The sequence below is a fragment of the Ranitomeya variabilis genome, chromosome 1, assembly GCF_051348905.1.
Source record: "Ranitomeya variabilis isolate aRanVar5 chromosome 1, aRanVar5.hap1, whole genome shotgun sequence".
NCBI lineage: Eukaryota > Metazoa > Chordata > Amphibia > Anura > Dendrobatidae > Ranitomeya > Ranitomeya variabilis.
The window spans coordinates 515,687,001-515,712,299 of record NC_135232.1 but is presented as its reverse complement, the minus strand read 5'-3'; the positions used below and the strand labels follow the sequence as shown (position 1 = coordinate 515,712,299).

Below are 25,299 nucleotides of genomic sequence, written 5' to 3'. Positions count from 1 at the left end.
CCCAAGCACTGTTTCAAGTGCTTGAAAGACCTTAGATGACGTCACGGCTTGTGATTGGTCGCGTTGCGGTCACGTGACCGCTCCGCGACCAATCACAGGCCGCGATGTCATCTAAGGACTTTCAAGCGCTCATTCTTATGAACGGAGGCTGGCGGTTATATTGGTAAGGTCCAGGCTGCATCGGAGAGGTGAGTATATCAATATTTTTTATTTTTATTCTTTATTTTATACATTAATATGGATCCCAGGGCCTGAAGGGGAGTTTCCTCTCCTTCAGACCCTGGGAACCATCAGGATACCTTCCGATACTTGGTGTCCCATTGACTTGTATTGGTATCGGGTATCGGTATCGGCGATATCTGATACTTTTCGGGTATCGGCCGATACTATCCGATACCGATACTTTCAAGTATCAGACGGTATCGCTCAACACTATGTACCACGTGCGCTAGGGCTAAGACGCCCCGCTCCCATCCTGTTGGCACACTACTTCCTCTTGAGGTACCTAGTAAGCCATGGACGGAAATCTCCATGGATTTCATCACTGATTTGCCCTCATCAGCTGGAAACACGGTCATCTTGGTGATTGTTGATCGTTTTTCTAAAATGTCGCACTTTGTGTCTTTGCCTGCGTTGCCTAACGCTAAGACTCTGGCTCAGGTATTTGTGCAGGAGGTGGTCAGACTTCATGGGGTTCCATCTGACATCGTGTCTGATAGGGGGTCTCAGTTTGTGGCAAAATTTTGGAAAGCATTTTGCTCACGGCTGGGGATCAAGTTGTCCCATTCTTCGGCATTTCATCCTCAGTCAAATGGTCAGACTGAGCGTATGAACCAAAATTTGGAACAGTACCTACACTGTTTTGTCTCTGATAACCAGGAGGAATGGTCTACCTTTCTTCTTTTGGCTGAGTTTGCCATCAATAATCACCGCCAGGAGTCATCTGGAGAGTCTCCATTTTTTGTGTTTACGGGCTACATCCTCAATTTTGTACTTTGAGTCAGAGGGGCTCTTCCAGCGTTCCAGAGGAGGACCAGTTAGGAGCGCAATTGTCGTCAGTTTGGAGGAGAGTTAAACAGCGCCTGTTGAGTGTGGGTGCCAGGTACAAACGTGTGGCTGACAGTAGGCGTGTGCCAGGTCCGGACCTGAGTGTGGATGACTGGGTGTGGTTATCCACAAAAAACATAAGACTCAAGATACCATCCCTTAAATTGGGTCCAAGGTTTATTGGTCCATTTAGGGTCACCGCCGTCATTAACCCAGTAGCGTACCGACTGGAGCTCCCTGCGGTGTATAAGATACACAACGTGTTCCACAGGTCTCTTCTGAAGAAGGTGGTGGGTTCTGTGGATGCGGCGCCTATGCCACCTCCAATTTTGGTGGATGGTAACCTGGAATTTGAAGTCTCCAAGGTGGTTGACTCTCGTGTAGTGCGTCGCACTTTACAGTATTTGGTACACTGGCCTGGTTATGGGCCTAAGGAGAGGTCCTGGGTACCAGCCTCGGACGTTCATGCGGATCGGCTGGTCAGGTTTTTTCATTGTCGCCATCCGGACAAGCCGGATCCTATAAGCCGTGAGGGCCCTGGGGTCCCTCGTAGAAGGCGGGGTGCTGTCATGTCGGATGCCGTTCAGACATCCGACAGACAGACAGCGGTAGTTCCGCTTTTGACCACTATTTGCTCATTGGCGTCGGCTAGATTTTGTCTAGCTGTTCTGGGGTTTACCTGATCCTCGGATTGGAAGCTGGGCCATGCCCATTGCCTTTAAATAGCTTTCCTGATCATTGGGCGTCGCCGATTATAGCCGATTATAGCTTCTGTCTTGCGTTGTTATCTCGGTCTGGAGTGGAGAGCTGGTTGTTGGAGAATCGTTGCTGGTGGTGTATTTTCCTTTGTCTTATTTACTCCTTCCTATATTTGTGTTTATTTTGCCCTGCACATTTATAGTGTATTCCTGAGTGACTGCGGCGTGGTGTATATTTTCCTTTATCCTTGTCTGTGCTAACTGTGGGTATTGGTGTATTGCATTCACCGGGTGGAGGGTTGAGGTTTTCAGCCTAGGGTTGTAACAGGAGGCAGGGTGAGGTTCGAGGCCTGGACATGCACACCATCAGTGTAAACTTCAGGTAGAGGGTTAGTCAGCATTTCCGTAGTCTGAGGGAAATTGCAGGGGCCCGGGTTATTAGCTCTCTCCCACCTAGTCTCCCCGTGACACATATTCATGTAAAAAATAAAGAATAAAAATAAAAAATATGGATATACTCACCCCTCGGACGGACCCTGGACCTTAGCGGTGCAACCGGCAGCCTCCATTCCTAAGAATGCAGTAAGTGAAGGACCTTCGATGACGTCACGGTCACGTGAGCGGTCACATGAGCTGTCACGTGACCAATCACAAGACCGCGATGTCATCGCAGGTCCTGTACACTCCGGTTGCATCGCTAAGGTCCAGGGTCCGTCGGAGGGGTGAGTATATCCATATTTTTTATTTTTATTCTTTATTTTTTACATGAATATGGATCCCAGGGCCTGAAGGAGAGTCTCCTCTCCTCCAGACCCTGGGAACCATACACTGGGAACTTCCGATTTCCGATATCACAAAAATATCTGAACTCGGTATCGGAATTCCGATACAGCGAATATCGGCCGATACCTGATATTTGCAGTATCGGAATGCTCAACACTAGTCATTAGATATAGAGGCCAGTGTGATGTCTAGCTCCTCCAAATTAAACAGCTCTTCAAGAAGTCCCTGATCAACCGTAGAAAGTCTAGGAAGCTGAACCTCTGCCAGAAAACCATCCACCTCCTCCTTCATTGGTTGTACCCGCGATTTATAAAGATCCGACTAATACTCCGTCATCACCTCCAAAATTGCCCCGCAACCAGTAAACTCCGACCCCTCCTTCCCCTTCAAAGCAACTATATATGTGTGGAGTCTCTCTGTGCCGCCACTATTCTAGAAAAGAGATGACCCGTCTTGTCCCCCTCCTCCTGCACTTCTCTTTAAACTTAGTTTCTCACAAGTATCCATCAGTTTGGTTGGTTTTCCTCCAACACTGATCTGCTTTCTATAATTCAGCATCTCATGAACATTTTGCACTTTGCTCTTTAGACAAACACGTTTGTCTTTGGTTTGACAACATATTTTTGACAGGCATTTTTTAGGCTGAGTCAAACACGCGCATCTGTTACACCGATCTTCTGACGGCCATGAAACACATTCTGGTAATTGGTGGTGGCTAAACGACTAATTATTGTAGGCTGTATCCTGGATCTCATACCTGCCATAGCCACCGCTGTTATTAATCATGTACGTTCCCATTCCTGTCATCATCATGCCCCTTTTCCTGATCACTTCATCCAACGATTTGTCCGCCATATTTTTACTACAAACCTGCACCTTCCCTGCAGCAACTGTGTAGGAAACCACTTTACAGTTTTGCAAGGTGTTTATGATGCCCATAAACAATTTTTTTTAGAAAAATTGCCCCCACATGGGGAAATGTTTGTCAGCCCATGCACTTAGTGTATGGGCATTACAAGTGTAGGAGACACAATCCTTTACATTGGGCCTAGGTTTTAATGAGATCTTCAGCAATGTCTCCTCATATTCCACCACTAGAACACCAGGGTTCACGTGTTACCTGCTGCTACAGAAAGTAAATTTTTGGGAAAGGGTGTCTAGGATCCACATGAAAAATGTTTAAAAAATTAACCACCTATGAGCAAATGCTTGTCAGGCCAGGCACTCCATTACAAGTCTAAGAGACCCACACCCCTACATTGGGCCTACTTCTTAACTCTGTCTCCTGCAATGTGTCCTTTACCTGCCACTAGATGACCAGGGTAAACGTGTTCTGTTTGGTGAATTTTGGGCACGGGGGCTGTGATGGCACTATTTTTTTTAATAAAAAAACAGGAACACACTTTGGGGAATTGGGCATGACATTACATTGGGCCTACTTCTTAACTTTGCCTCCTGCAAATGTCTCCTCTTTAACTACCACTAGATCACCAGGGTGAACGTGATGTGTACTGTTATATTCCGGTGAAGTTTGGGCAAGGGGGGTTGTGATGGCAATAGTATATTTTTAAAAAAGGAACCCCACATTGGTGAAACCACATCCTTGTTGGAAAAGACTTCATAACATTTGTGTACCTTAAAGAGCTCATTTAAAAAGCTCCTTTTTGTGTTGCCTGGTTGCTCACATTGCACACAATACACTTCATATAAATTTGATAAAGCAGTGCTGTTAGTTTGGCTCAGTAGTTCATTGAAAATATTTCTTTATCCACTGTATTACTTTCTCTCCTTGAGAGCCATAACTTTGGCTGCTTTAAATGTACAAATGGCGAATATACCAATAGCGATTTGGAACCCAGATTAAAATACTGTATACCGAATGTATTCAGACAATCACATAGCTGCATTTCTTGTAAAACAGTTACAGATGTGACTGACAATGCTCATAGTGACTCAATCTTGATAAATGTTTGTTTATTCACTTCACAAACAGTTCTAAGCCTCTATATGTTTACTGTTTGTCATTGTAAAACATTAAGGTTTACAGAAACTATGCCTGTGGTGGTTTGATCTAAATCCTTGTGGCTTTTATTTTCTAGGGGTTTATGGCCCCTCGTCTGATGACTCCATGATATCTGTTTCATCCAACCTTGAAAAGTGGCCACTTGAAGGTGTGGGTGAAACTAGAGTTACTAAATAGTGTAAATCACTATATAAGACCAAAGAAACATGACTAAGACAGATGCCAAAACTGGGGAACCTGTACATGTACAGTGTGATGATACCTGCATAATTGGGGACACCCATGCAGTGTAGGTAATCTCCCAGGAGTTCTCTGTCTTAGTGTTGCTTCTCTAAAATTCCAGACGGATGATGTTTAAAAGCCTCTTCGTGATGATCTAAGTATACTGTATGTAGCTAATCTTCATTTATACGTAAGCACTATATTTATTTAATTCTTATGTACTTATTAACCTGTGTATGTTAACATATACAAAAGTGTACGCACTCACACTATTCAATCATACTATTCCTTGAATTTTTTAGTTTGCAATAAAATTGCCTTGTATTGCAAGTATTAGCCTTTTTTAAAGCCGTATCTGAACCTTAGTGTTAAAAACCATGGCAAATAAAATTGCCAAATACTACGGTAAATAATTGTGCAAAGAGGGTGTCACGATTCACACCGTGACCGTCACCCCTACGTCACGGATCGCCAACAGACGGCTATCACATGTGCAGGGGGGCTTATCTTAGTTATCCCTCCACTGCTAACAATGTGATGAAAACACACACAAGGTTATTGACCTATCGATTTACAGCAGTGGCTTATTTTAGTTATCCCACTGCTCTACAATATACCAGGAACTGCAGGGATTTATGTATATCCCGCTTTACAGTTCCACTTGATAACTTGCAGCTCTCTGGCACCCCCCTTACCCTCAGGTCAGATGAGGTACTGCACCTAAGGTAATTAGTCGCCAGAAAGGCTGCCTGCTATGTTCTGGCTATTGGGCACGCTGCAGCGTGGGCGATATAACTACTCCCACTCAGGCAGGAACAATAATTAACAATGTCGCCATCGCTACAATGACTCCCAAAGGCACAGAGCAAGGTATGCTGCCACCAGCTTCGATTAAACAGGTCCGAAGCTAACCCAAAACAGTAGCGTAATTCCCTTCAGAAGACTTAGGGTACATTTTAGAGCAGGAAGAACGAAAACTAGTAATTTGAATATTTTACTCCGAAAGAAGGCAGTGTTTATAAAAAAAAAGGCATATAAAGATGCTACAATATGAGACAATTGAAAATATGTACAAGGTAATTATAAAAATAACAGGCGTTAAATGAGAAATTAAAAATTAACACTTACATTTGTTCAGGACATTGCAGGCAACTAGGCTAGTGGGCGGAGTTCCCATATGTCCCAGTTCATCAGGGCTAGCAGTCAGGGCTCATCAGGTAAGACTAACTGCTGGGGGCCTGGCAGAAACGTATAAACCGCAGCCCGTGACATCACCAACAGGGCTGGTTTACCCAGACCCTCCTCTCTCCTCAGCCTTACCAAATTTAACACAAATTTGTATAAGGCTCATATCTCCGGCTCCAGAACATGTCAGAATCCCAGCACACCCCTCATTCATCTTCTTTTACCATTGGCTTTCTATTGGTACTAAATTTGGGCTTGTTGTGATGCCCAGTTCTGGAGAAATCTGTACTCTGTCCCTGTTGGAACTAGAGGCACATGCTTACAGGGGCTGACAGACCCGCCGATGGACGTTAGCAATATGTATTTATTATTTTCCTAGCCCAAGTCGGTGGCCCAGAATCTTATCATATTAGAACAAAGACCCTCATGGATTTTGGAGAACTTCTATACCAGTTCTAGCTGGTACAGATGGGAGGGGGATGAGTAAGTTGCCCAGAGCCTGGAATTTACAGCCAGAGCAATAAAAGCTCTTCTACACATACACAACTCAGAAACACAGAGGGAAGGGGGGTTTCAGCCCACAGCATGGGCTGGCAAGAGAAACTAACACTTATCTTATACATTATCCTCACAGAGGGAACCATCATACCATTAAAAAATCCGAGTGGAATATTCATGGGTCCATCCAGTATGTGGGTTCCAAGGCCTAATGGGGTGCATATGAGTATGCAGCAGGGCTGGACTTGCTGCCAATGTGTAAAACAAAGGAGTACGGGAGTACAAAATGCATATTGTGAAGTGGATTTTCATGGGCCCATCCAGTATGTGAGTTCCAAGGCCTAATGGGGTGCATATGACTGCCTATGCAGCAGGGCTTGCTTTGATGGCCATGTGTAAAACAAAGGAGTACAGAGTACAAAATGCATATTGTGAAGTGGATTTTCATGAGCCCATCCAGTATGTGGGTTCCAAGGTCTAATGGGGTGCAATATGACTATGCAGCAGGGCTGGCCTTGCTGCCAATGTGTAAAACAAAGGAGTACGGTACTACAAAATGCATATTGTGAAGTGGATTTTCATGGGCCCTTCCAGTATGTGGGTTCTAAGGCTTATTGTGGTGCATATGAATTGGTAGCAGGGCAGGCCTTGAATTCAATGCAACACTTTTTCAGGAGTCCCTCCTGGACATCTTATGAAAGGGGTATTGTGGTGCATCGTGATTCTTGGCAGCCCATCCACTCACAGTATAGGCTACAACAGCTTAGGAGACCACTGTTTAATAATGGCCCTTTAAGAAGATTAATGCCGCCTGATGCACCAGTAAAAATAGGCTCTGTGACTTTAAGAGTCCCTCCTTCATAAATGAAACAAGATGGGTCTGCTTATGTGTCACACACCACATGGCCAGCTAGGGTTGTTAAATGTTACAATGACATTTTCCAGTGAATGCATTTGTAGTGGTTGAAAGCAATGTTAAAGTTGAAAAATGCTTCAAAAACACTGCATCTGAACTAAGCCTAAGGGGCGGGAGGAAATTTTCTGTCTGGGGTTAAATATTTGGCCTTACAGGCAAGCCATTACCCTGCAACGATTCAAGTACCAGAGGTGCACGTACTGTGGTGTCCTGGCAGGAAGAAGAGGAGGGTGACTCTCAGGGTGAGAAGTAAGAGATTAGAGAGGATGATGATAAAGTTGTAGATCCTACATGCTGTGAACCCAGAGTAGCTCAGCATAGGAGGTGGAGGAGGAGATCAGGAGGTTACATTGTGGCTTCCACACAGACACAAAGTGATGCAAACACAACAAGTACTGCATCCTCAGCTCCAACTCTGGCTGTAGCCAGCATCAATTACAAGTGTACAGTTCTCAGTGGTGGCAAGGGTTGTTTAGCCTGGGCATTTTTTGAGACCACAAAGGATGACCAAGCAAACGTTACCTGTCAAAATTGAAAAAAATTCAATAGCCTTTTGCTTTAAAAATTGCAATAATTTGACAACTACATGCATGAACCGGCACATGCGAAATCAACATGCCTTAGTGTGGGAATCTCATTGTGCTAAAATGCAGACTAGCGGGCCACGTCAACCATCGGTCTTCACATCAATTCCATCTGCTGCTTCTTCCTCCTCCATCCCTGTGGTAAGTGTTCTCACACAGGTCTCCAGCCTTTGAACCTCCATTTCTTTACCCCTACAGTGGGACTGAGTGAGAGCCTGTCAGCTGTTACGAATGTGGATTTGCTTGCTGTTTTTGTTTCATGGAGCACACCACATCTTTCTCAATCCGCCATAACATCTCCACCCGCACCTCACTCACAGTCCAGCACTTTGTCATGCTCCCCCTATTCCACCCTCCCTCAGCACAGCAGACAGCCTTCATTTCTGGAGTTGTGGTCACGTAAACGAATGTTTCCTCCTGAGCCTAAGAGCTTGAACTTTATCATCTCCAATCTGTTGGTCACAGAAATGCTGGCTTTCCGCCTGGTGGAGACATATGGTTTCCAAACATTGATGGCCTTTGCAGTCCCCAAGTACAAGTTGCCCAGTCACCATTAATTCTCTAACAAAGTTGTGCCTGCGCTATACCAGCATGTCGCAGACAAAATCACGTATTGCCTGAAAAAATCTATGTCTGCTAGGATGCATTTCACCACTGACACAGGAAGAGCAAACATGGCAAGGGTGCTACATCTCGCTGACTAGGCTCTTGGTGACTCAGGTGGCTGTGTGGTGTAACATTAAAAAATGTGAAAAACGCGACTCCCAAGTTGTTCTTTGGACCGGAGGTAGGGGGGTGGGGCCATGCGTCTACATACCCTTCCTCACACGAAACATATTGCTCCTTATCAAAAACAGAAACAAAAACCTTCAGATCACAACCGTCCTGGGCCCCTTGACTCCAATCTATGATAATCCTACTTTTCCGGCGGGGCTAAATAAAGAGATATACCTAAACAAGAGAAAAGATTCCAAATCCATCATTCATGACTATTATAATGATACTAGGATGAAGTCCCTTCGGGAATTACTCCCAGAGGAGGAAACACACTTTATTGATTGGTTCTTTTATGAACAACTAAAAAGTTACATCCACACAATCACTAAATAAACTAATATTAACAGGCCCCTAATTCCCTTTGAGATGCTTTGCATATCAACAAGCTCACCAGACCATACTGTCTCACTGTTATATAAAATCTTCGAAGAGGGGAGGGCTCCGCTGCAGGGTTGGCCAATGTTTTTCTCGAAATGGGAGGGTGATCTGAGAAGACCCTTGTCATCTGAAGATAGGGGAAAAATTCTTCTCTTCTCGTCCAGATTGTCATTATGCGCAGTATCACAGGAGAGGAGTTATAAGATCCTGGCAAGATGGTATAGATGCCCCTCCATGGTGCATGCAGTGTTCCCCACGACTCCTGACACCTGCTGGAGGTGCTTAAAGGAACAGGGCTCTTACATGCATATTTGGTGGGACTGCCCCCCCATAAAGGATCTGTGGTTGGCCGTTTTTAAACTTCATAACAGGCTCTCTATCACACAGATCCAACCTTCAGCAAGTCTAGCATTGTTGTCTTTGTGTGACTTGTCGATATCTCGATTCAAGAAGAGCATCCTCAGACACTTTCTTACCGCAGTCAGGAATTTAATCCCACGCTTTTGGAAACAAGAAAAATGTCCTTCCCGCGTGGAATTTGTGGCTGAACTTAATAGCATCTATAGAATGGAGCAACTGATAAGTCAGTCCTCTGGTAGTGTGGAAAAAACCTACAATACTTGGGCTCCCTGGATTGCTTTTAGGGAAACCCCTGAACTAGATCTCTGGATTTCCGGAACCTGACGTAGCTCATTCTTGTGTATTCCCGGGCCGTCTCTCGGCCTGTGCCCTGTTCGCTAGAGCGGGATGGCAGCCACACTCCCTCCTTCCCTGCATTCCTCATACCCCCATCCATTCCTCCCCTCTTCTATCTACTCCCTTTTCTTTTTCTTATCTTACTTTCTTTGTTTGTCTCTTTACACCTAGTTTGATTGTTTATCCTACTTTTAAATGACTATGAAGAAATTTAATAATGGTTATCATCTAACCCTGCTGTTAACACTTCATAATTTCGAGATAATCCAACAACAATATTAACTAGAAAATTAAATTACAAGACCTAAATGTTGTAACAATGCTTTACTTGATTAACTTGTAACCTTTGCATATCATTGCATAGATTTACTAGATTGATTGTTTACCTTTATCTTTTATTGTTGTGACCAATAAAACTGATTTATACAAAAAAAATGTGGAAAAGTTCATGGGGTTTGAATACTTTTTCAAGGCACTGTACAAACAAAAACTCCCTGACTCGAATTTTAAAAAAAATTAATAAAATTAAAATGAAAAATATTTGTATTTCATCAAAATTTTCTGTACTATAACAGGGGATTGTATGTTATAAATATCAGTTTAATTATAAACTTAAATGTTTATCAAAGTTTATGGTGTCATATAGTCATTAGAATGTGTGTTTTGTAGCTTTATGTCTTAAGGCTATGTGCACATGTTGCGGATTTTGATGCGTTTAAGCAGCATTTTTGTATGTGCGGAATTGCCTCAAATCCGCAGTGCGTTGTGCACACAATGTTAATCAATGGGAAATACAAAACCGCTGTGCACAACGCTGCGGAAAAAAACGTGCGGAATCTCTGCATTTTGTTTCCGCAGCATGTCAATTCTTTGTGCGGAAACGCAGCGTTTCTGCACCCATTGACTATATATTGAATAAGGCAAATCCGCACATCAAAAAACGCATGACAATCCGCAACAAATCCTCAAGTAATCCGCAAGAAATCCGTATCAATTCTACATGAAATCCGCAAGCATTTTGGCCTGGGTTTTCTGCCAAGAGATGCAGATTCTGTGTGGAAAATTCCGCAGGCCAATTCGCAACGTGTGCACATACCCTAATAGTTGACCAAGATCTCACAGACGCTGAGTGAAAAGAAACAGTGCTTCCATAGGAAACATAGAAGCAATAGTGGATAGATGTTATTCTATAAGCAAACAGGACAGAATTCATCTTGTACAGCCAATGCTGTTGTTGCTTGAGGTATTAGGGTTTGTGCACATGTTGCGGATTTGGCTGCGGATCTGCAACAGTTTTCCATGCGGTGTACAGTACCATGTAAACCTATGGAAAACCAAATCCGCTGTGCCCATGCTGCGGAAAATTACTCGCAAAAACGCAGCTGTTTATTTTCCGCAGCATGTCAATTCTTTGCGCGGAATCCGCAGCGTTTTTTACACCTATTCCATTATAGGAATCCGCAGGTGTAAAACGCAGGTGAAATCCGCACAAAATCCGTAAAAAAACCCACATGGGATCCGCAGGTAAAACGCAGGTCATTTTACCTGCGGATTCTGCAGAATCCGCGTGGAAAAATCCGCAATGGAATCCGCAACATGTGCACATACCCTTATTCACAATAGCAGAACACCATGAGGTACACAAATGATAGCTAGGCAAATGTAAACATTTTCTTCATATGTCATGCTAATACTTATGCCTTTCTCAGGAAGATGCAGACCATGACTTAGTGGGAGATCATTGTGATACCAATCAAGATCGGTAAGATTAAAAAAAAATCAACCCAATTATATCTTTATTATCTTATTACTCCATTACTATACATTAAAGGTTTGTCCACTATTGTTGTGTTGGTGTCCACGTCTTAGGATAGATCTACAATATCAGATTGGTCCAAGTCACACACCCAGCACCCTCACCGATAAGTTGTTTGCAGTCGGCATGTCTATGTGCAAACTGACATCTTTTCTGCACTTACCTGGATATGCACTTATCTTTCTGTGTTTTTGTTTGTATTTCTTTCTGATACTGTACACATGAACACACTGCTCTCATGCACAGCTCAGTCTTTCTTTAACCTTTTCAGATCTCACTTTGTCACACCTTTAGGATTTACTTCTTATCACACAGACTGCATGCAAGTAACAAACACAGGAACAAATATTAGTGCTTAAAATGAATCTGTTAGCAGGTTTTAGCAGCCTCATCTGAGAGCAGCATGATGTAGGCAAACAGACCCTGAATCCAAAGATGTATCACTTAGCTTACTGGGTGCAGCAGTTGTGACATAATTAGAGTTCTTAGATTTAACATGAAGCAGAGCTGAGAATGCTGCCCCCGCCCACACACAGGTTCTCTATGTACATTATAAACCTACAATGACCACAAAAGAACAATGCAATCCAAATATATGAAAAATAACAACCTTTTTGTAATATATATTAAGAGAGATTAACCCCATAGTGACAGAGCCAATTTGCAGCTTATTGACTAGGCCAATTTTTACGATTCTGACCACTGTCAATTTATGAGGTTATAACTCTGCAACGCTTTAACAGATCCCACTGATTCTGAGATTATTTTTTCAAGACATATTATACTTCATGTTAGTGGTAAAATTTCTTTGATATTACTTGCATTTATTTATGAGAAAAATGGAAATACGGCGAAAATTTTAAAGATTTTGCAATTTTTAAACTTTGAATTTTTATGCCCTTAAATCAGAGAGATATGTCACACAAAATAGTTAATAAATAACATTTTGCACATGTTTACTTTACATCAGCATAATTTTGGAAATAACATTTTTTTATTAGAAAGTTATAAGGGTTAAAATTTGACCAGCGATTTCTCATTTTTACAACAAAATTTACAAAAACAATTTTTTAGGGACCATCTCACATTTAAAGTCACTTAGACGGGTGTACATGACAGAAAATACCCAAAAGTGACACCATTCTAAAAACTGCACCCCTCAAGGTGCTCAAAACCACATTCAAGAAGTTTATTAATCCTTTACGTGCTTCACAGGAACTGAAGCAATGTGGAAGGAAAAAATTAATACGTAACTTTTTTACAAACATTTTAGTTCAGAACCAATTTTTTTTTATTTTCACCACTTTAGAAAGAGAAAATGAACCACAAAATTTGTTTTGCAATTTCTCCTGAATACGCCGATACCCCAAATGTGGGGGTAAACCACTTTTTGTGTGCACAGCAGAGCTCGGAAGGGAAGGAGTGCCATTTGACTTTTTCAATGCAGAATTGGCTGTAATTGAGAACGGACACCTTGTCACGTTTGGAGAGCCCCTGATGTGCCTAAATAGTGGAAACACCCCACAAGTGACACTATTTTGGAAACTAGACCCTTTAAGGAACTTATCTAGATCTGTGGTGAGCACTTTCAACCCCCAAGTGCTTCACAGAAGTTTATAACGAAGAGCCGTGAAAATAAAAAATCTTTTTTTCCCTCATAAATAATATTTTAGCCTGCAATTTTTTATTTTCACAAAGGTAACAGGAAAAATTGGACCCCAAAAGTTGTTGTCCAGTTTGTTCTGAGTACGCCAATACCCCATATGAGGGGGGAGACGACTGTTTGGGCACACATCGGGCTCGGAAGGGAAGTAGTGATGTTTTAAAATCGGTAAAAAACGACCTGAATCATATACTCTAGGGTCTCAGCTACCCCCGTGTCATGATCTCAATGGCAAGAGATCATAGCATAAGCATATATAAGAACTAGCTCTTGGAAGATGGGAACTGAGCTGACCATGAACTAAACCTAACACACAACTAGCAGTGGCCGGGTAGCATGCCTACGTTGATTCTAGATGCCCAGCACCAGCCGGAGGACTAAATAATGCTAGCAGAGGGAAATATTAGTCCTAGCTCACCTCTAGAGAAATACCCCGAAAGGAGACAAAAGCCCCCCACATGTATTGGCGGTGAATTAAGATGAAATAACAAACGTAGTATGAAAATAGGTTTAGCAAATTTGAGGTCCACTTACTACATAGCAGAAGACAGAAAGGACACTTTCATGGTCAGCTAAAAACCCTATCAAAACACCATCCAGAAATTACTTTAAGACTCTGGCATTAACTCATAACACCAGAGTGGCAATTCCTGTTCACAAGAGCTTTCCAGACACAGTAACGAAACTACAGCTGTGAACTGGAACAAAAATGCAAAAACAAACATGGACAAGAGTCCAACTTATCTAGTAGTTGTCTAGGAGCAGGAACAAGCACAGAGAGGCTTCTGATAACATTGTTGACCGGCAAGCAACTAACAGAGAAGCAAGGTTATATAGCGACTCCCACATCTTGATGGGAACAGGTGAACAGAGAAAATGAAGACACCAGTTCAATTCCACCAGTAGCCACCGGGGGAGCCCAGAATCCAAATTCACAACACCCCCGGCAGCCAAGACCCCAGAGAAAATCCGATTTTGGGGGCCGTTATATTCTTTTTCCACAGCGCCCTTAATTAACGGCGCTGTGGTTTAAGTACCCTTAACTACTGTTAGGTGTCAAGTTCCCGCCGCTACACAGGGGGAATCACGAACCATGTCAGCTGCAGTGGAGCCTGCTTAGCAGAGATGTCGATCCCAGCATCTGGCTCAAGCAGATACTGTGCGTTTGGTTACAGCTGCTTTCCAGGCTCAGGCTTTGTAACCAGCATTGATCAGCGGCGAGCAGACGTTCCAGGAACTAAGTCCTGCTTTTCTTCTACTGAGCATGCCCAGGGCAACCTCTCATTGGACGTCGGGGGTCACATGCTCAGGTCCTGTAGCTTCTCCGATTGGATCACTAGGAAGGTCCCGGAAGGCTAAAGGTTCACATGGCCACTCAGCCATGCGCTAGTATAAATCTGAAATCATGTGTGTGTGGATGTATGACTGAATCTGGTGAAAGCTCCTTAATCATTCCCATCCCTAGTGTTGTTGAAAGTACTTACCTAGCGCCAGACTGTGCCATGCAGCACTAGGCACAAGCTACAGCGTCTATTAGCAGCGACCGCCAGTGCGGCGCCGTGCGCAATGAGTGCGCTTTCCTTACCCTAGTTAGGGTGGTTAGTGGCATCTGCCAGAGCGGCGCTGTACACACTCAGTGCGGTAAATGTTTTAGTTAGTCCTGTCCTGACAACCGGTCAGTGTAGGGTGGAAATTCCCACTTAGACTCAGCATCTGACTCGGGGCGTCCTCAGGCGTGGGTTCAAAAGCCACCGAGGGTCAGAGCGAGTCCAATCATCAGTTTAGTGGGGGTGATTCATAAGGATCACTGCACCCTGTGACTGCTAACAGGGTGCAGCGTATATTTGGCAAGTCTGTGAAGCAACAGAGTTCGCTCCCATTCACACTGAGTGAGATCTAACCCTGTGGACTGTAGACCCTGGGCTGCGAAAGCACCTCTTATCTCCCTTTATATTATTTGGGGTGTTCCGCTAGCCGAAAACAACTACCGCCGTTAAAAGGCATATCAGCGGTCGTTAAGGGGTTAATGATACACAATATGGTAAATATGCATAAAGCTATAAGACCATTATAACTGTATTGTGAGACATAGATACAGAAACAACATACCATGGCCACAAATCTTAAAAAACATGCATAAATAATATGTATAAACTAGCTGTTTCCAGCCAGCTAACGCTCGGCATGCTCATTGCTATCTAATTAACGCTGCTGGTGATTAACCTAAAGTAAATAATGACAACATTCAATAGCGCTTACGCAGGTGGTAAAGTAACTTAAAATGAAGTTAATAACAATAATAATCATTAAAAATCTGAATAATACTAATAATACATTTTATTCACAGTATGAAATCAAAAACAAACTGGATTCAGTAAGATGTGCGTTTTTTATTCATTCCAGCATCAGAACAAATTTCATAACGAAACATAAATTGGTGGGGGGCAGGATTATGTGTGGTAATGTGGTGGGGGGCGGGATTATGTGTGGTAATATAGTGGGGGGCGGGATTATGTGTGGTGTGGTGGGTGGGCGGGATTATGTGTGGTGATGTGGTGGGTGGGCGGGATTATGGGTGGTGATGTGGAGAGGGGGTGGGATTATGTGTGGTAATGTGGTGGGGGGCGAGATTATGTGTGGTGATGTGGTGGAGGGGCGGGATTATGTGTGTTGATGTGGTGGGGGGGTGGGATTATGTGTGGTAATGTGGTGGGGGGTGGGATTATGTGTGGTAATGTGGTGGGGGTCGGGATTATCTGTGGCAATGTGGTAGGGGGCGGGATTATGTGTGGTAATGTGGTGGGGGGGCGGGATTATGTGTGGTAATGAGTTGGGGGGCAGGAATATGTGTGGTAATGTGGTGGGGGGGCGGGATTATGTGTGGTAATGTGGGGGGCGGGATTATCTGTGGTAATGTGGTGGGGGCGGGTTTATGTGTGGTAATGTGGTGGGGGATGGGATCATGTTTGCTAATGTGGGGGCAGGATTATGTGTGGTAATGTGGTAAGGGGCGGGATTATGTTTGGTAATGTGGTGGGGGACAGGATCATGTTTGGTAATGTGGGGGACAGGATCATGTTTGGTAATGTGGTGGGGGTGGGATTATGTGTGGTAATGTGGTGGGGGGCGGGATTATGTGTGGTAATGTGGGGGGCGGGATTATCTGTGGTAATGTGGTGGTGGCGGGATTATGTATAGTAATGTGGTGGGGGCGGGATTATGTGTGGTGATGTGGTGGGGGGCGGGATTATGTGTGCTGATGTGGTGGGGGGCGGGATTATGTGTGCTGATGAGGGGGGCGGGATTTTGTGTGGTAATGGTTATTATGTGTTGTAATGAGTTGAGGGCGGGATTATGTGTGGTAATGAGTTGGGGGGGCGGAATTATGTGTTTTGATGTGTTGGGGGGCGGGATTATGTGTGATAATGTGGTGGGGGGTGGGATTATGTTTGGTAATGGGGTGAGGGGCGGGATTATGTGTGCTAATGGGAAGGGGGGCGGTATTATGTGTGGTAATGGGGTGGGGGGGCGGGATTATTGTGGTAATGTGGTGGGGGAGCGGGGTTATGTGTGGTGATGTGGTCGGGGGCGGGATTATGTGTGGTGATGTAAGGTGGTGGGATTTTGTGTGGTAATGGGGTGGGGGGCGGGATTATGTGTAGTAAAGAGTTGGGGGGCAGGATTATGTGTGGTAATGAGTTGGGGGTGCGGAATTATGTGTTGTCATGTGTTGGGGGTGGGATTATATGTGGTGATGTGTTGGGGGCGGGATTATGTGTAGTGATGTGGTGGGTGATGGGATTATGTGTGGTGATGTGGGGGCCAGGAATATGTGTGGTAATGTAGTAAGGGGGCGGGATTATGTGTGGTGATAAGGTGGGGGCGGGATTATGTTTGGCAATGGGGTGAGGGGAGGGATTATGTGTGGTAATGGGGTGGGGGGCAGGATTATGTGTGGTAATGGGGTGGGGGGTGGGATTATGTGAGGTAATGTGGTGGGGGAGTGAGATTATGTGTGGTGATGTGTTGGGGGGTGGGATTATGTGTTGTGATGTGGTGGGGGGCGGGATTATGTGTGGTGATGTGGTGGTGGGTGGGATTATGTGTGGTAATTGGGTGGGGGGCGGGATTATGTGTGGTAATGGGGTGGGGGGCGTGATTATGTGTGGTAATGGGGTGGGGGGGCAGAATTATGTGTGGTAATGTGGTGGGGGGCGGTATTATGTGTGGTAATGTGGTGGGGGCGAGATTATGTGTGGTAACGTGTTGGGGAGTCGGGATTATGTGTGGTGATGTGGTTGGGGGCGGGATTATGTGTGGTAATGGGGTGGGGGGCGAGATTATGTGTGTTAATGGGGTGGTGGGCGGGATTATGTGTGGTAATGGGGTGGGGGGGTGGGATTACGTGTGGTGATATTGTGAGCGGGCGGGATTATGTGCGGTGATGTGGTTGGCGGGCGGGATTATGTGTGGTAATGGGGTGGGGGGCGGGATTATGTGTGGTAATGGGGTGGTGGGCGGGATTATGTGTGGTAATGGGGTGGGGGGCGGGATTATGTGTGGTAATGGGGTGGGGGGTGGGATTATGTGTGGTGATGTGGTGGGGGGCGGGATTATGTGTGGTGATGTAGTGGGATTATGTGTGGTGATGTGGTGGGCGGGATTATGTGTGGTAATGTGGTGGGGGCGGGATTTTGTGTGGTGATGTGGTTGGCGGGCGGGATTATGTGTGGTAATGGGGTGGGGGGCCGGATTATGTGTGGTAATGGGGTGGGGGGCATGATTATGTGTGGAATGTGTTGGGGGGCGGGATTATGTGTGGTGATGTGGTGGGGGGCGGGATTATGTGTGGTGATGTGGTGGGCGGGCGGGATTATGTGTGGTAATGGGGCGGGGGGGTGGGATTATGTGTGGTAATGGGGTGGGGGGCAGGATTATGTGTGGTAATGGGGTGGGGGGGCGGGATTATGTGTAGTAATGTGGTGGGGGCGGGATTATGTGTGGTGATGTGGTGGGGGCGGGATTATGTGTGCTGATGAGGGGGGCGGGATTTTGTGTGGTAATGGTTATTATGTGTTGTAATGAGTTGGGGGCGGGATTATGTGTGGTAATGAGGTGGGGGGCGGAATTATGTGTTTTGATGTGTTGGGGGGCGGGATTATGTTTGGTAATGGGGTGAGGGGTGGGATTATGTGTGCTAATGGGGTGGGGGCGGTATTATGTGTGGTAATGGGGTGGGGGGGATTATTGTGGTAATGTGGTGGGGGAGCGGGATTATGTGTGGTGATGTGGTCGGGGGCGGGATTATGTGTGGTGATGTAAGGTGGTGGGATTTTGTGTGGCAATGGGGTGGGGGGGCGGGATTATGTGTAGTAAAGAGTTGGGGGGCGGGATTATGTGTGGTAATGAGTTGGGGGTGCGGAATTATGTGTTGTCATGTTTTGGGGGGTGGGATTATATGTGGTGATGTGTTGGGGGCGGGATTATGTGTAGTGATGTGGTGGGGGCGGGATTATGTGTGGTGATGTGGTGGGGCGGGATTATGTGTGCTGATGTAGTGGGATTATGTGTGGTGATGTGGTGGGCGGGATTATGTGTGGTAATGTGGTGGGGGCGGGATTTTGTGTGGTGATGTGGTTGGCGGGCGGGATTATGTGTGGTAATGGGGTGGGGGGGCCGGATTATGTGTGGTAATGGGGTGGGGGGCATGATTATGTGTGGAATGTGTTGGGGGCGGGATTATGTGTGGTGATGTGGTGGGGGGCGGGATTATGTGTGGTGATGTGGTGGGCGGGCGGGATTATGTGTGGTAATGGGGCGGGGGGGTGGGATTATGTGTGGTAATGGGGTGGGGGGCAGGATTATGTGTGGTAATGGGGTGGGGGGGGCGGGATTATGTGTAGTAATGTGGTGGGGGCGGGATTATGTGTGGTGATGTGGTGGGGGCGGGATTATGTGTGCTGATGAGGGGGGCGGGATTTTGTGTGGTAATGGTTATTATGTGTTGTAATGAGTTGGGGGCGGGATTATGTGTGGTAATGAGGTGGGGGGCGGAATTATGTGTTTTGATGTGTTGGGGGGCGGGATTATGTTTGGTAATGGGGTGAGGGGTGGGATTATGTGTGCTAATGGGGTGGGGGGCGGTATTATGTGTGGTAATGGGGTGGGGGGGATTATTGTGGTAATGTGGTGGGGGAGCGGGATTATGTGTGGTGATGTGGTCGGGGGTGGGATTATGTGTGGTGATGTAAGGTGGTGGGATTTTGTGTGGCAATGGGGTGGGGGGGCGGGATTATGTGTAGTAAAGAGTTGGGGGGCGGGATTATGTGTGGTAATGAGTTGGGGGTGCGGAATTATGTGTTGTCATGTTTTGGGGGGTGGGATTATATGTGGTGATGTGTTGGGGGCGGGATTATGTGTAGTGATGTGGTGGGGGCGGGATTATGTGTGGTGATGTGGTGGGGCGGGATTATGTGTGCTGATGTAGTGGGATTATGTGTGGTGATGTGGTGGGCGGGATTATGTGTGGTAATGTGGTGGGGGCGGGATTTTGTGTGGTGATGTGGTTGGCGGGCGGGATTATGTGTGGTAATGGGGTGGGGGGGCCGGATTATGTGTGGTAATGGGGTGGGGGGCATGATTATGTGTGGAATGTGTTGGGGGCGGGATTATGTGTGGTGATGTGGTGGGGGGCGGGATTATGTGTGGTGATGTGGTGGGCGGGCGGGATTATGTGTGGTAATGGGGCGGGGGGGTGGGATTATGTGTGGTAATGGGGTGGGGGGCAGGATTATGTGTGGTAATGGGGTGGGGGGGGCGGGATTATGTGTAGTAATGTGGTGGGGGCGGGATTATGTGTGGTGATGTGGTGGGGGCGGGATTATGTGTGCTGATGAGGGGGGCGGGATTTTGTGTGGTAATGGTTATGTGTTGTAATGAGTTGGGGGCGGGATTATGTGTGGTAATGAGTTGGGGGGCGGAATTATGTGTTTTGATGTGTTGGGGGGCGGGATTATGTTTGGTAATGGGGTGAGGGGCGGGATTATGTGTGCTAATAGGGTGGGGGGCGGTATTATGTGTGGTAATGGGGTGGGGGGGATTATTGTGGTAATGTGGTGGGGGAGCGGGATTATGTGTGGTGATGTGGTCGGGGGCGGGATTATGTGTGGTGATGTAAGGTGGTGGGATTTTGTGTGGCAATGGGGTGGGGGGGCGGGATTATGTGTAGTAAAGAGTTGGGGGGCGGGATTATGTGTGGTAATGAGTTGGGGGTGCGGAATTATGTGTTGTCATGTTTTGGGGAGTGGGATTATATGTGGTGATGTGTTGGGGGCGGCATTATGTGTAGTGATGTGGTGGGTGATGGGATTATGTGTAGTGATGTGGGGGCCAGGAATATGTGTGGTAATGTAGCAAGGGGGCGGGATTATGTGTGGTGATGTGGTGGGGGGCGGGATTATGTTTGGCAATGGGGTGAGGGGAGGGATTATGTGTGGTAATGGGGTGGGGGGGCAGGATTATGTGTGGTAATGGGGTGGGGGGGTGGGATTATGTGAGGTAATGTGGTGGGGAGTGAGATTATGTGTGGTGATGTGTTGGGGGGTGGGATTATGTGTCGTGATGTGGTGGGGGCGGGATTATGTGTGGTGATGTGGTGGTGGGTGGGATTATGTGTGGTAATGGGTTGGGGGGCGTGATTATGTGTGGTAATGGGGTGGGGGGGCAGAATTATGTGTGGTAATGTGGTGGGGGGCGGTATTATGTGTGGTAATGTGGTGGGGGCGAGATTATGTGTGGTAACGTGTTGGGGAGTCGGGATTATGTGTGGTGATGTGGTTGGGGGTGGGATTATGTGTGGTAATGGGGCGGGGGCGAGATTATGTGTGGTAATGGGGTGGTGGGCGGGATTATGTGTGGTAATGGGGTGGGGGGGCAGGATTATGTGTGGTGATATGGTGGGCGGGCGGGATTATGTGCGGTGATGTGGTTGGCGGGCGGGATTATGTGTGGTAATGGGGTGGGGGGTGGGATTATGTGTGGTAATGGGGTGGTGGGCGGGATTATGTGTGGTAATGGGGTGGGGGGTGGGATTATGTGTGGTGATGTGGTGGGGGGCGGGATTATGTGTGGTGATGTGGTGGTGGGTGGGATTATGTGTGGTAATGGGGTGGGGGGCGGGATTATGTGTGCTGATGTGGTGGGGGGCGGGATTATGTGTGCTGATGTGGTGGGGGGCGGGATTATGTGTGCTGATGAGGGGGGCGAGATTTTGTGTGGTAATGGTTATTATGTCTTGTAATGAGTTGGGGGCGGTATTATGTGTGGTAATGATTTGGGGGGCGGAATTATGTGTTTTGATGTGTTGGGGGGCGGGATTATGTGTGATAATGTGGTGGGGGGTGGGATTATGTTTGGTAATGGGGTGAGGGGCGGGATTATGTGTGCTAATGGGGTGGGGGGCGGTATTATGTGTGGTAATGGGGTGGGGGGCGGGATTATGTGTGGTAATGGGGTGGGGGGGCGTGATTATGTGTGGTAATGGGGTGGGGGGGCAGAATTATGTGTGGTAATGTGGTGGGGGGCGGTATTATGTGTGGTAATGTGGTGGGGGCGAGATTATGTGTGGTAACAGGTTGGGGAGTCGGGATTATGTGTGGTGATGTGGTTGGGGGCGGGATTATGTGTGGTAATGGGGTGGGGGGCGAGATTATGTGTGTTAATGGGGTGTTGGGTGGGATTATGTGTGGTATTGGGGTGGGGGGGCGGGATTATGTGTGGTGATATTGTGGGCGGGCGGGATTATGTGCGGTGATGTGGTTGGCGGGCGGGATTATGTGTGGTAATGGGGTGGGGGGCGGGATTATGTGTGGTAATGGGGTGGTGGGCGGGATTATGTGTGGTAATGGGGTGGGGGGCGGGATTATGTGTGGTAATGGGGTGGTGGGCGGGATTATGTGTGGTAATGGGGTGGGGGGCGGGATTATGTGTGGTAATGGGGTGGGGGGTGGGATTATGTGTGGTGATGTGGTGGGGGGCGGGATTATGTGTGGTGATGTAGTGGGATTATGTGTGGTGATGTGGTGGGCGGGATTATGTGTGGTAATGTGGTGGGGGGCGGGATTTTGTGTGGTGATGTGGTTGGCGGGCGGGATTATGTGTGGTAATGGGGTGGGGGGGCCGGATTATGTGTGGTAATGGGGTGGGGGGCATGATTATGTGTGGAATGTGTTGGGGGGCGGGATTATGTGTGGTGATGTGGTGGGGGGCGGGATTATGTGTGGTGATGTGGTGGGCGGGCGGGATTATGTGTGGTAATGGGGCGGGGGGGTGGGATTATGTGTGGTAATGGGGTGGGGGGCAGGATTATGTGTGGTAATGGGGTGGGGCGCGGGATTATGTGTAGTAATGTGGTGGGTCAGGATTATGTGTGGTGATGTGGTGGGGGCGGGATTATGTGTGCTGATGAGGGGGGCGGGATTTTGTGTGGTAATGGTTATTATGTGTTGTAATGAGTTGGGGGCGGGATTATGTGTGGTAATGAGTTGGGGGGCGGAATTATGTGTTTTGATGTGTTGGGGGGCGGGATTATGTTTGGTAATGGGGTGAGGGGCAGGATTATGTGTGGTAATGGGGTGGGGGGGATTATTGTGGTAATGTGGTGGGGGAGCGGGATTATGTGTGGTGATGTGGTCGGGGGCGGGATTATGTGTGGTGATGTAAGGTGGTGGGATTTTGTGTGGCAATGGGGTGGGGGGGCGGGATTATGTGTAGTAAAGAGTTGGGGGGCGGGATTATGTGTGGTAATGAGTTGGGGGTGCGGAATTATGTGTTGTCATGTTTTGGGGGGTGGGATTATATGTGGTGATGTGTTGGGGGCGGGATTATGTGTAGTGATATGGTGGGGGCGGGATTATGTGTGCTGATGTAGTTGGATTATGTGTGGTGATATGGTGGGCGGGATTATGTGTGGTAATGTGGTGGGGGCGGGATTTTGTGTGGTGATGTGGTTGGCGGGCGGGATTATGTGTGGTAATGGGGTGGGGGGGCCGGATTATGTGTGGTAATGGGGTGGGGGGCATGATTATGTGTGGAATGTGTTGGGGTGCGGGATTATGTGTGGTGATATGGGGGGCGGGCGGGATTATGTGCGGTGATGTGGTTGGCGGGCGGGATTATGTGTGGTAATGGGGTGGGGGGTGGGATTATGTGTGGTAATGGGGTGGTGGGCGGGATTATGTGTGGTAATGGGGTGGGGGGCGGGATTATGTGTGGTAATGGGGTGGGGGGTGGGATTATGTGTGGTGATGTGGTGGGGGGCGGGATTATGTGTGGTGATGTGGTGGTGGGTGGGATTATGTGTGGTAATGGGGTGGGGGGCGGGATTATGTGTGGTAATGGGGTGGGGGGGCGTGATTATGTGTGGTAATGGGGTGGGGGGGCAGAATTATGTGTGGTAATGTGGTGGGGGCATTATTATGTGTGGTAATGTGGTGGGGGCGAGATTATGTGTGGTAACGTGTTGGGGAGTCGGGATTATGTGTGGTAATGTGGTGGGGGCATTATTATGTGTGGTAATGTGGTGGGGGCGAGATTATGTGTGGTAACGTGTTGGGGAGTCGGGATTATGTGTGGTGATGTGGTTGGGGGTGGGATTATGTGTGGTGATATGGTGGGCGGGCGGGATTATGTGCGGTGATGTGGTTGGCGGGCGGGATTATGTGTGGTAATGGGGTGGGGGGTGGGATTATGTGTGGTAATGGGGTGGTGGGCGGGATTATGTGTGGTAATGGGGTGGGGGGTGGGATTATGTGTGGTGATGTGGTGGGGGTGGGATTATGTGTGGTAATGGGGTGGGGGGGCGGGATTATGTGTGGTGATATGGTGGGCGGGCGGGATTATGTGCGGTGATGTGGTTGGCGGGCGGGATTATGTGTGGTAATGGGGTGGGGGGCGGGATTATGTGTGGTAATGGGGTGGGGGGTGGGATTATGTGTGGTGATGTGGTGGCGGGCGGGATTATGTGTGGTAATGGGGTGGGGGGCGGGATTATGTGTGGTAATGGGGTGGGGGGTGGGATTATGTGTGGTGATGTGGTGGGGGGCGGGATTATGTGTGGTGATGTGGTGGTGGGTGGGATTATGTGTGGTAATGTGGTGGGGGGCGTTATTATGTGTGGTAATGTGGTGGGGGCGAGATTATGTGTGGTAACGTGTTGGGGAGTCGGGATTATGTGTGGTGATGTGGTTGGGGGCGGGATTATGTGTGGTAATGGGGTGGGGGGCGAGATTATTTGTGGTAATGGGGTGGTGGGCGGGATTATGTGTGGTAATGGGGTGGGGGAGCGGGATTATGTGTGGTGATATGGTGGGCGGGCGGGATTATGTGCGGTGATGTGGTTGGCTGGCGGGATTATGTGTGGTAATGGGGTGGGGGGCGGGATTATGTGTGGTAATGGGGTGGGGGGTGGGATTATGTGTGGTGATGTGGTGGGGGGCGGGATTATGTGTGTTGATGTGGTGGGATTATGTGTGGTGATGTGGTGGGCGGGATTATGTGTGGTAATGTGGTGGGGGCAGGATTTTGTGTGGTGATGTGGTTGGCGGGCGGGATTATGTGTGGTAATGAGGTGGGGGGGCCGGATTATGTGTGGTAATGGGGTGAGGGGCATGATTATGTGTGGAATGTGTTGAGGGGCGGGAGTATGTGTGGTGATGTGGTGGGGGGCGGGATTATGTGTGGTGATGTGGTGGGCGGGCGGGATTATGTGTGGTAATGGGGCGGGGGGGTGGGATTCTGTGTGGTAATGGGGTGGGGGGGCAGGATTATGTGTGGTAATGGGGTGGGGGGCGGGATTATGTGTAGTAATGTGGTGGGGGCGGGATTATGTGTGGTGATGTGGTGGGGGGCGGGATTATGTGTGCTGATGTGGTGGGGGGCGGGATTATGTGTGCTGATGTGGTGGGGGGCGGGATTATGTGTGCTGATGAGGGGGGCGAGATTTTGTGTGGTAATG

The 25,299-nt window shown here is 47.5% G+C and overlaps 1 protein-coding gene across 1 annotated transcript in view; it reads left to right on the top strand.

Moving 5' to 3' along the window:
- Positions 1-25,299, top strand: part of LOC143766163 (cartilage oligomeric matrix protein-like) — an 883,353-nt gene that overhangs the window by 672,542 nt on the left and 185,512 nt on the right. The window contains exon 12 of the mRNA XM_077253630.1: positions 11,517-11,569. Coding sequence (XP_077109745.1) covers positions 11,517-11,569 — 53 coding nt within the window. The remainder of the gene's footprint in view (positions 1-11,516; positions 11,570-25,299) is intronic.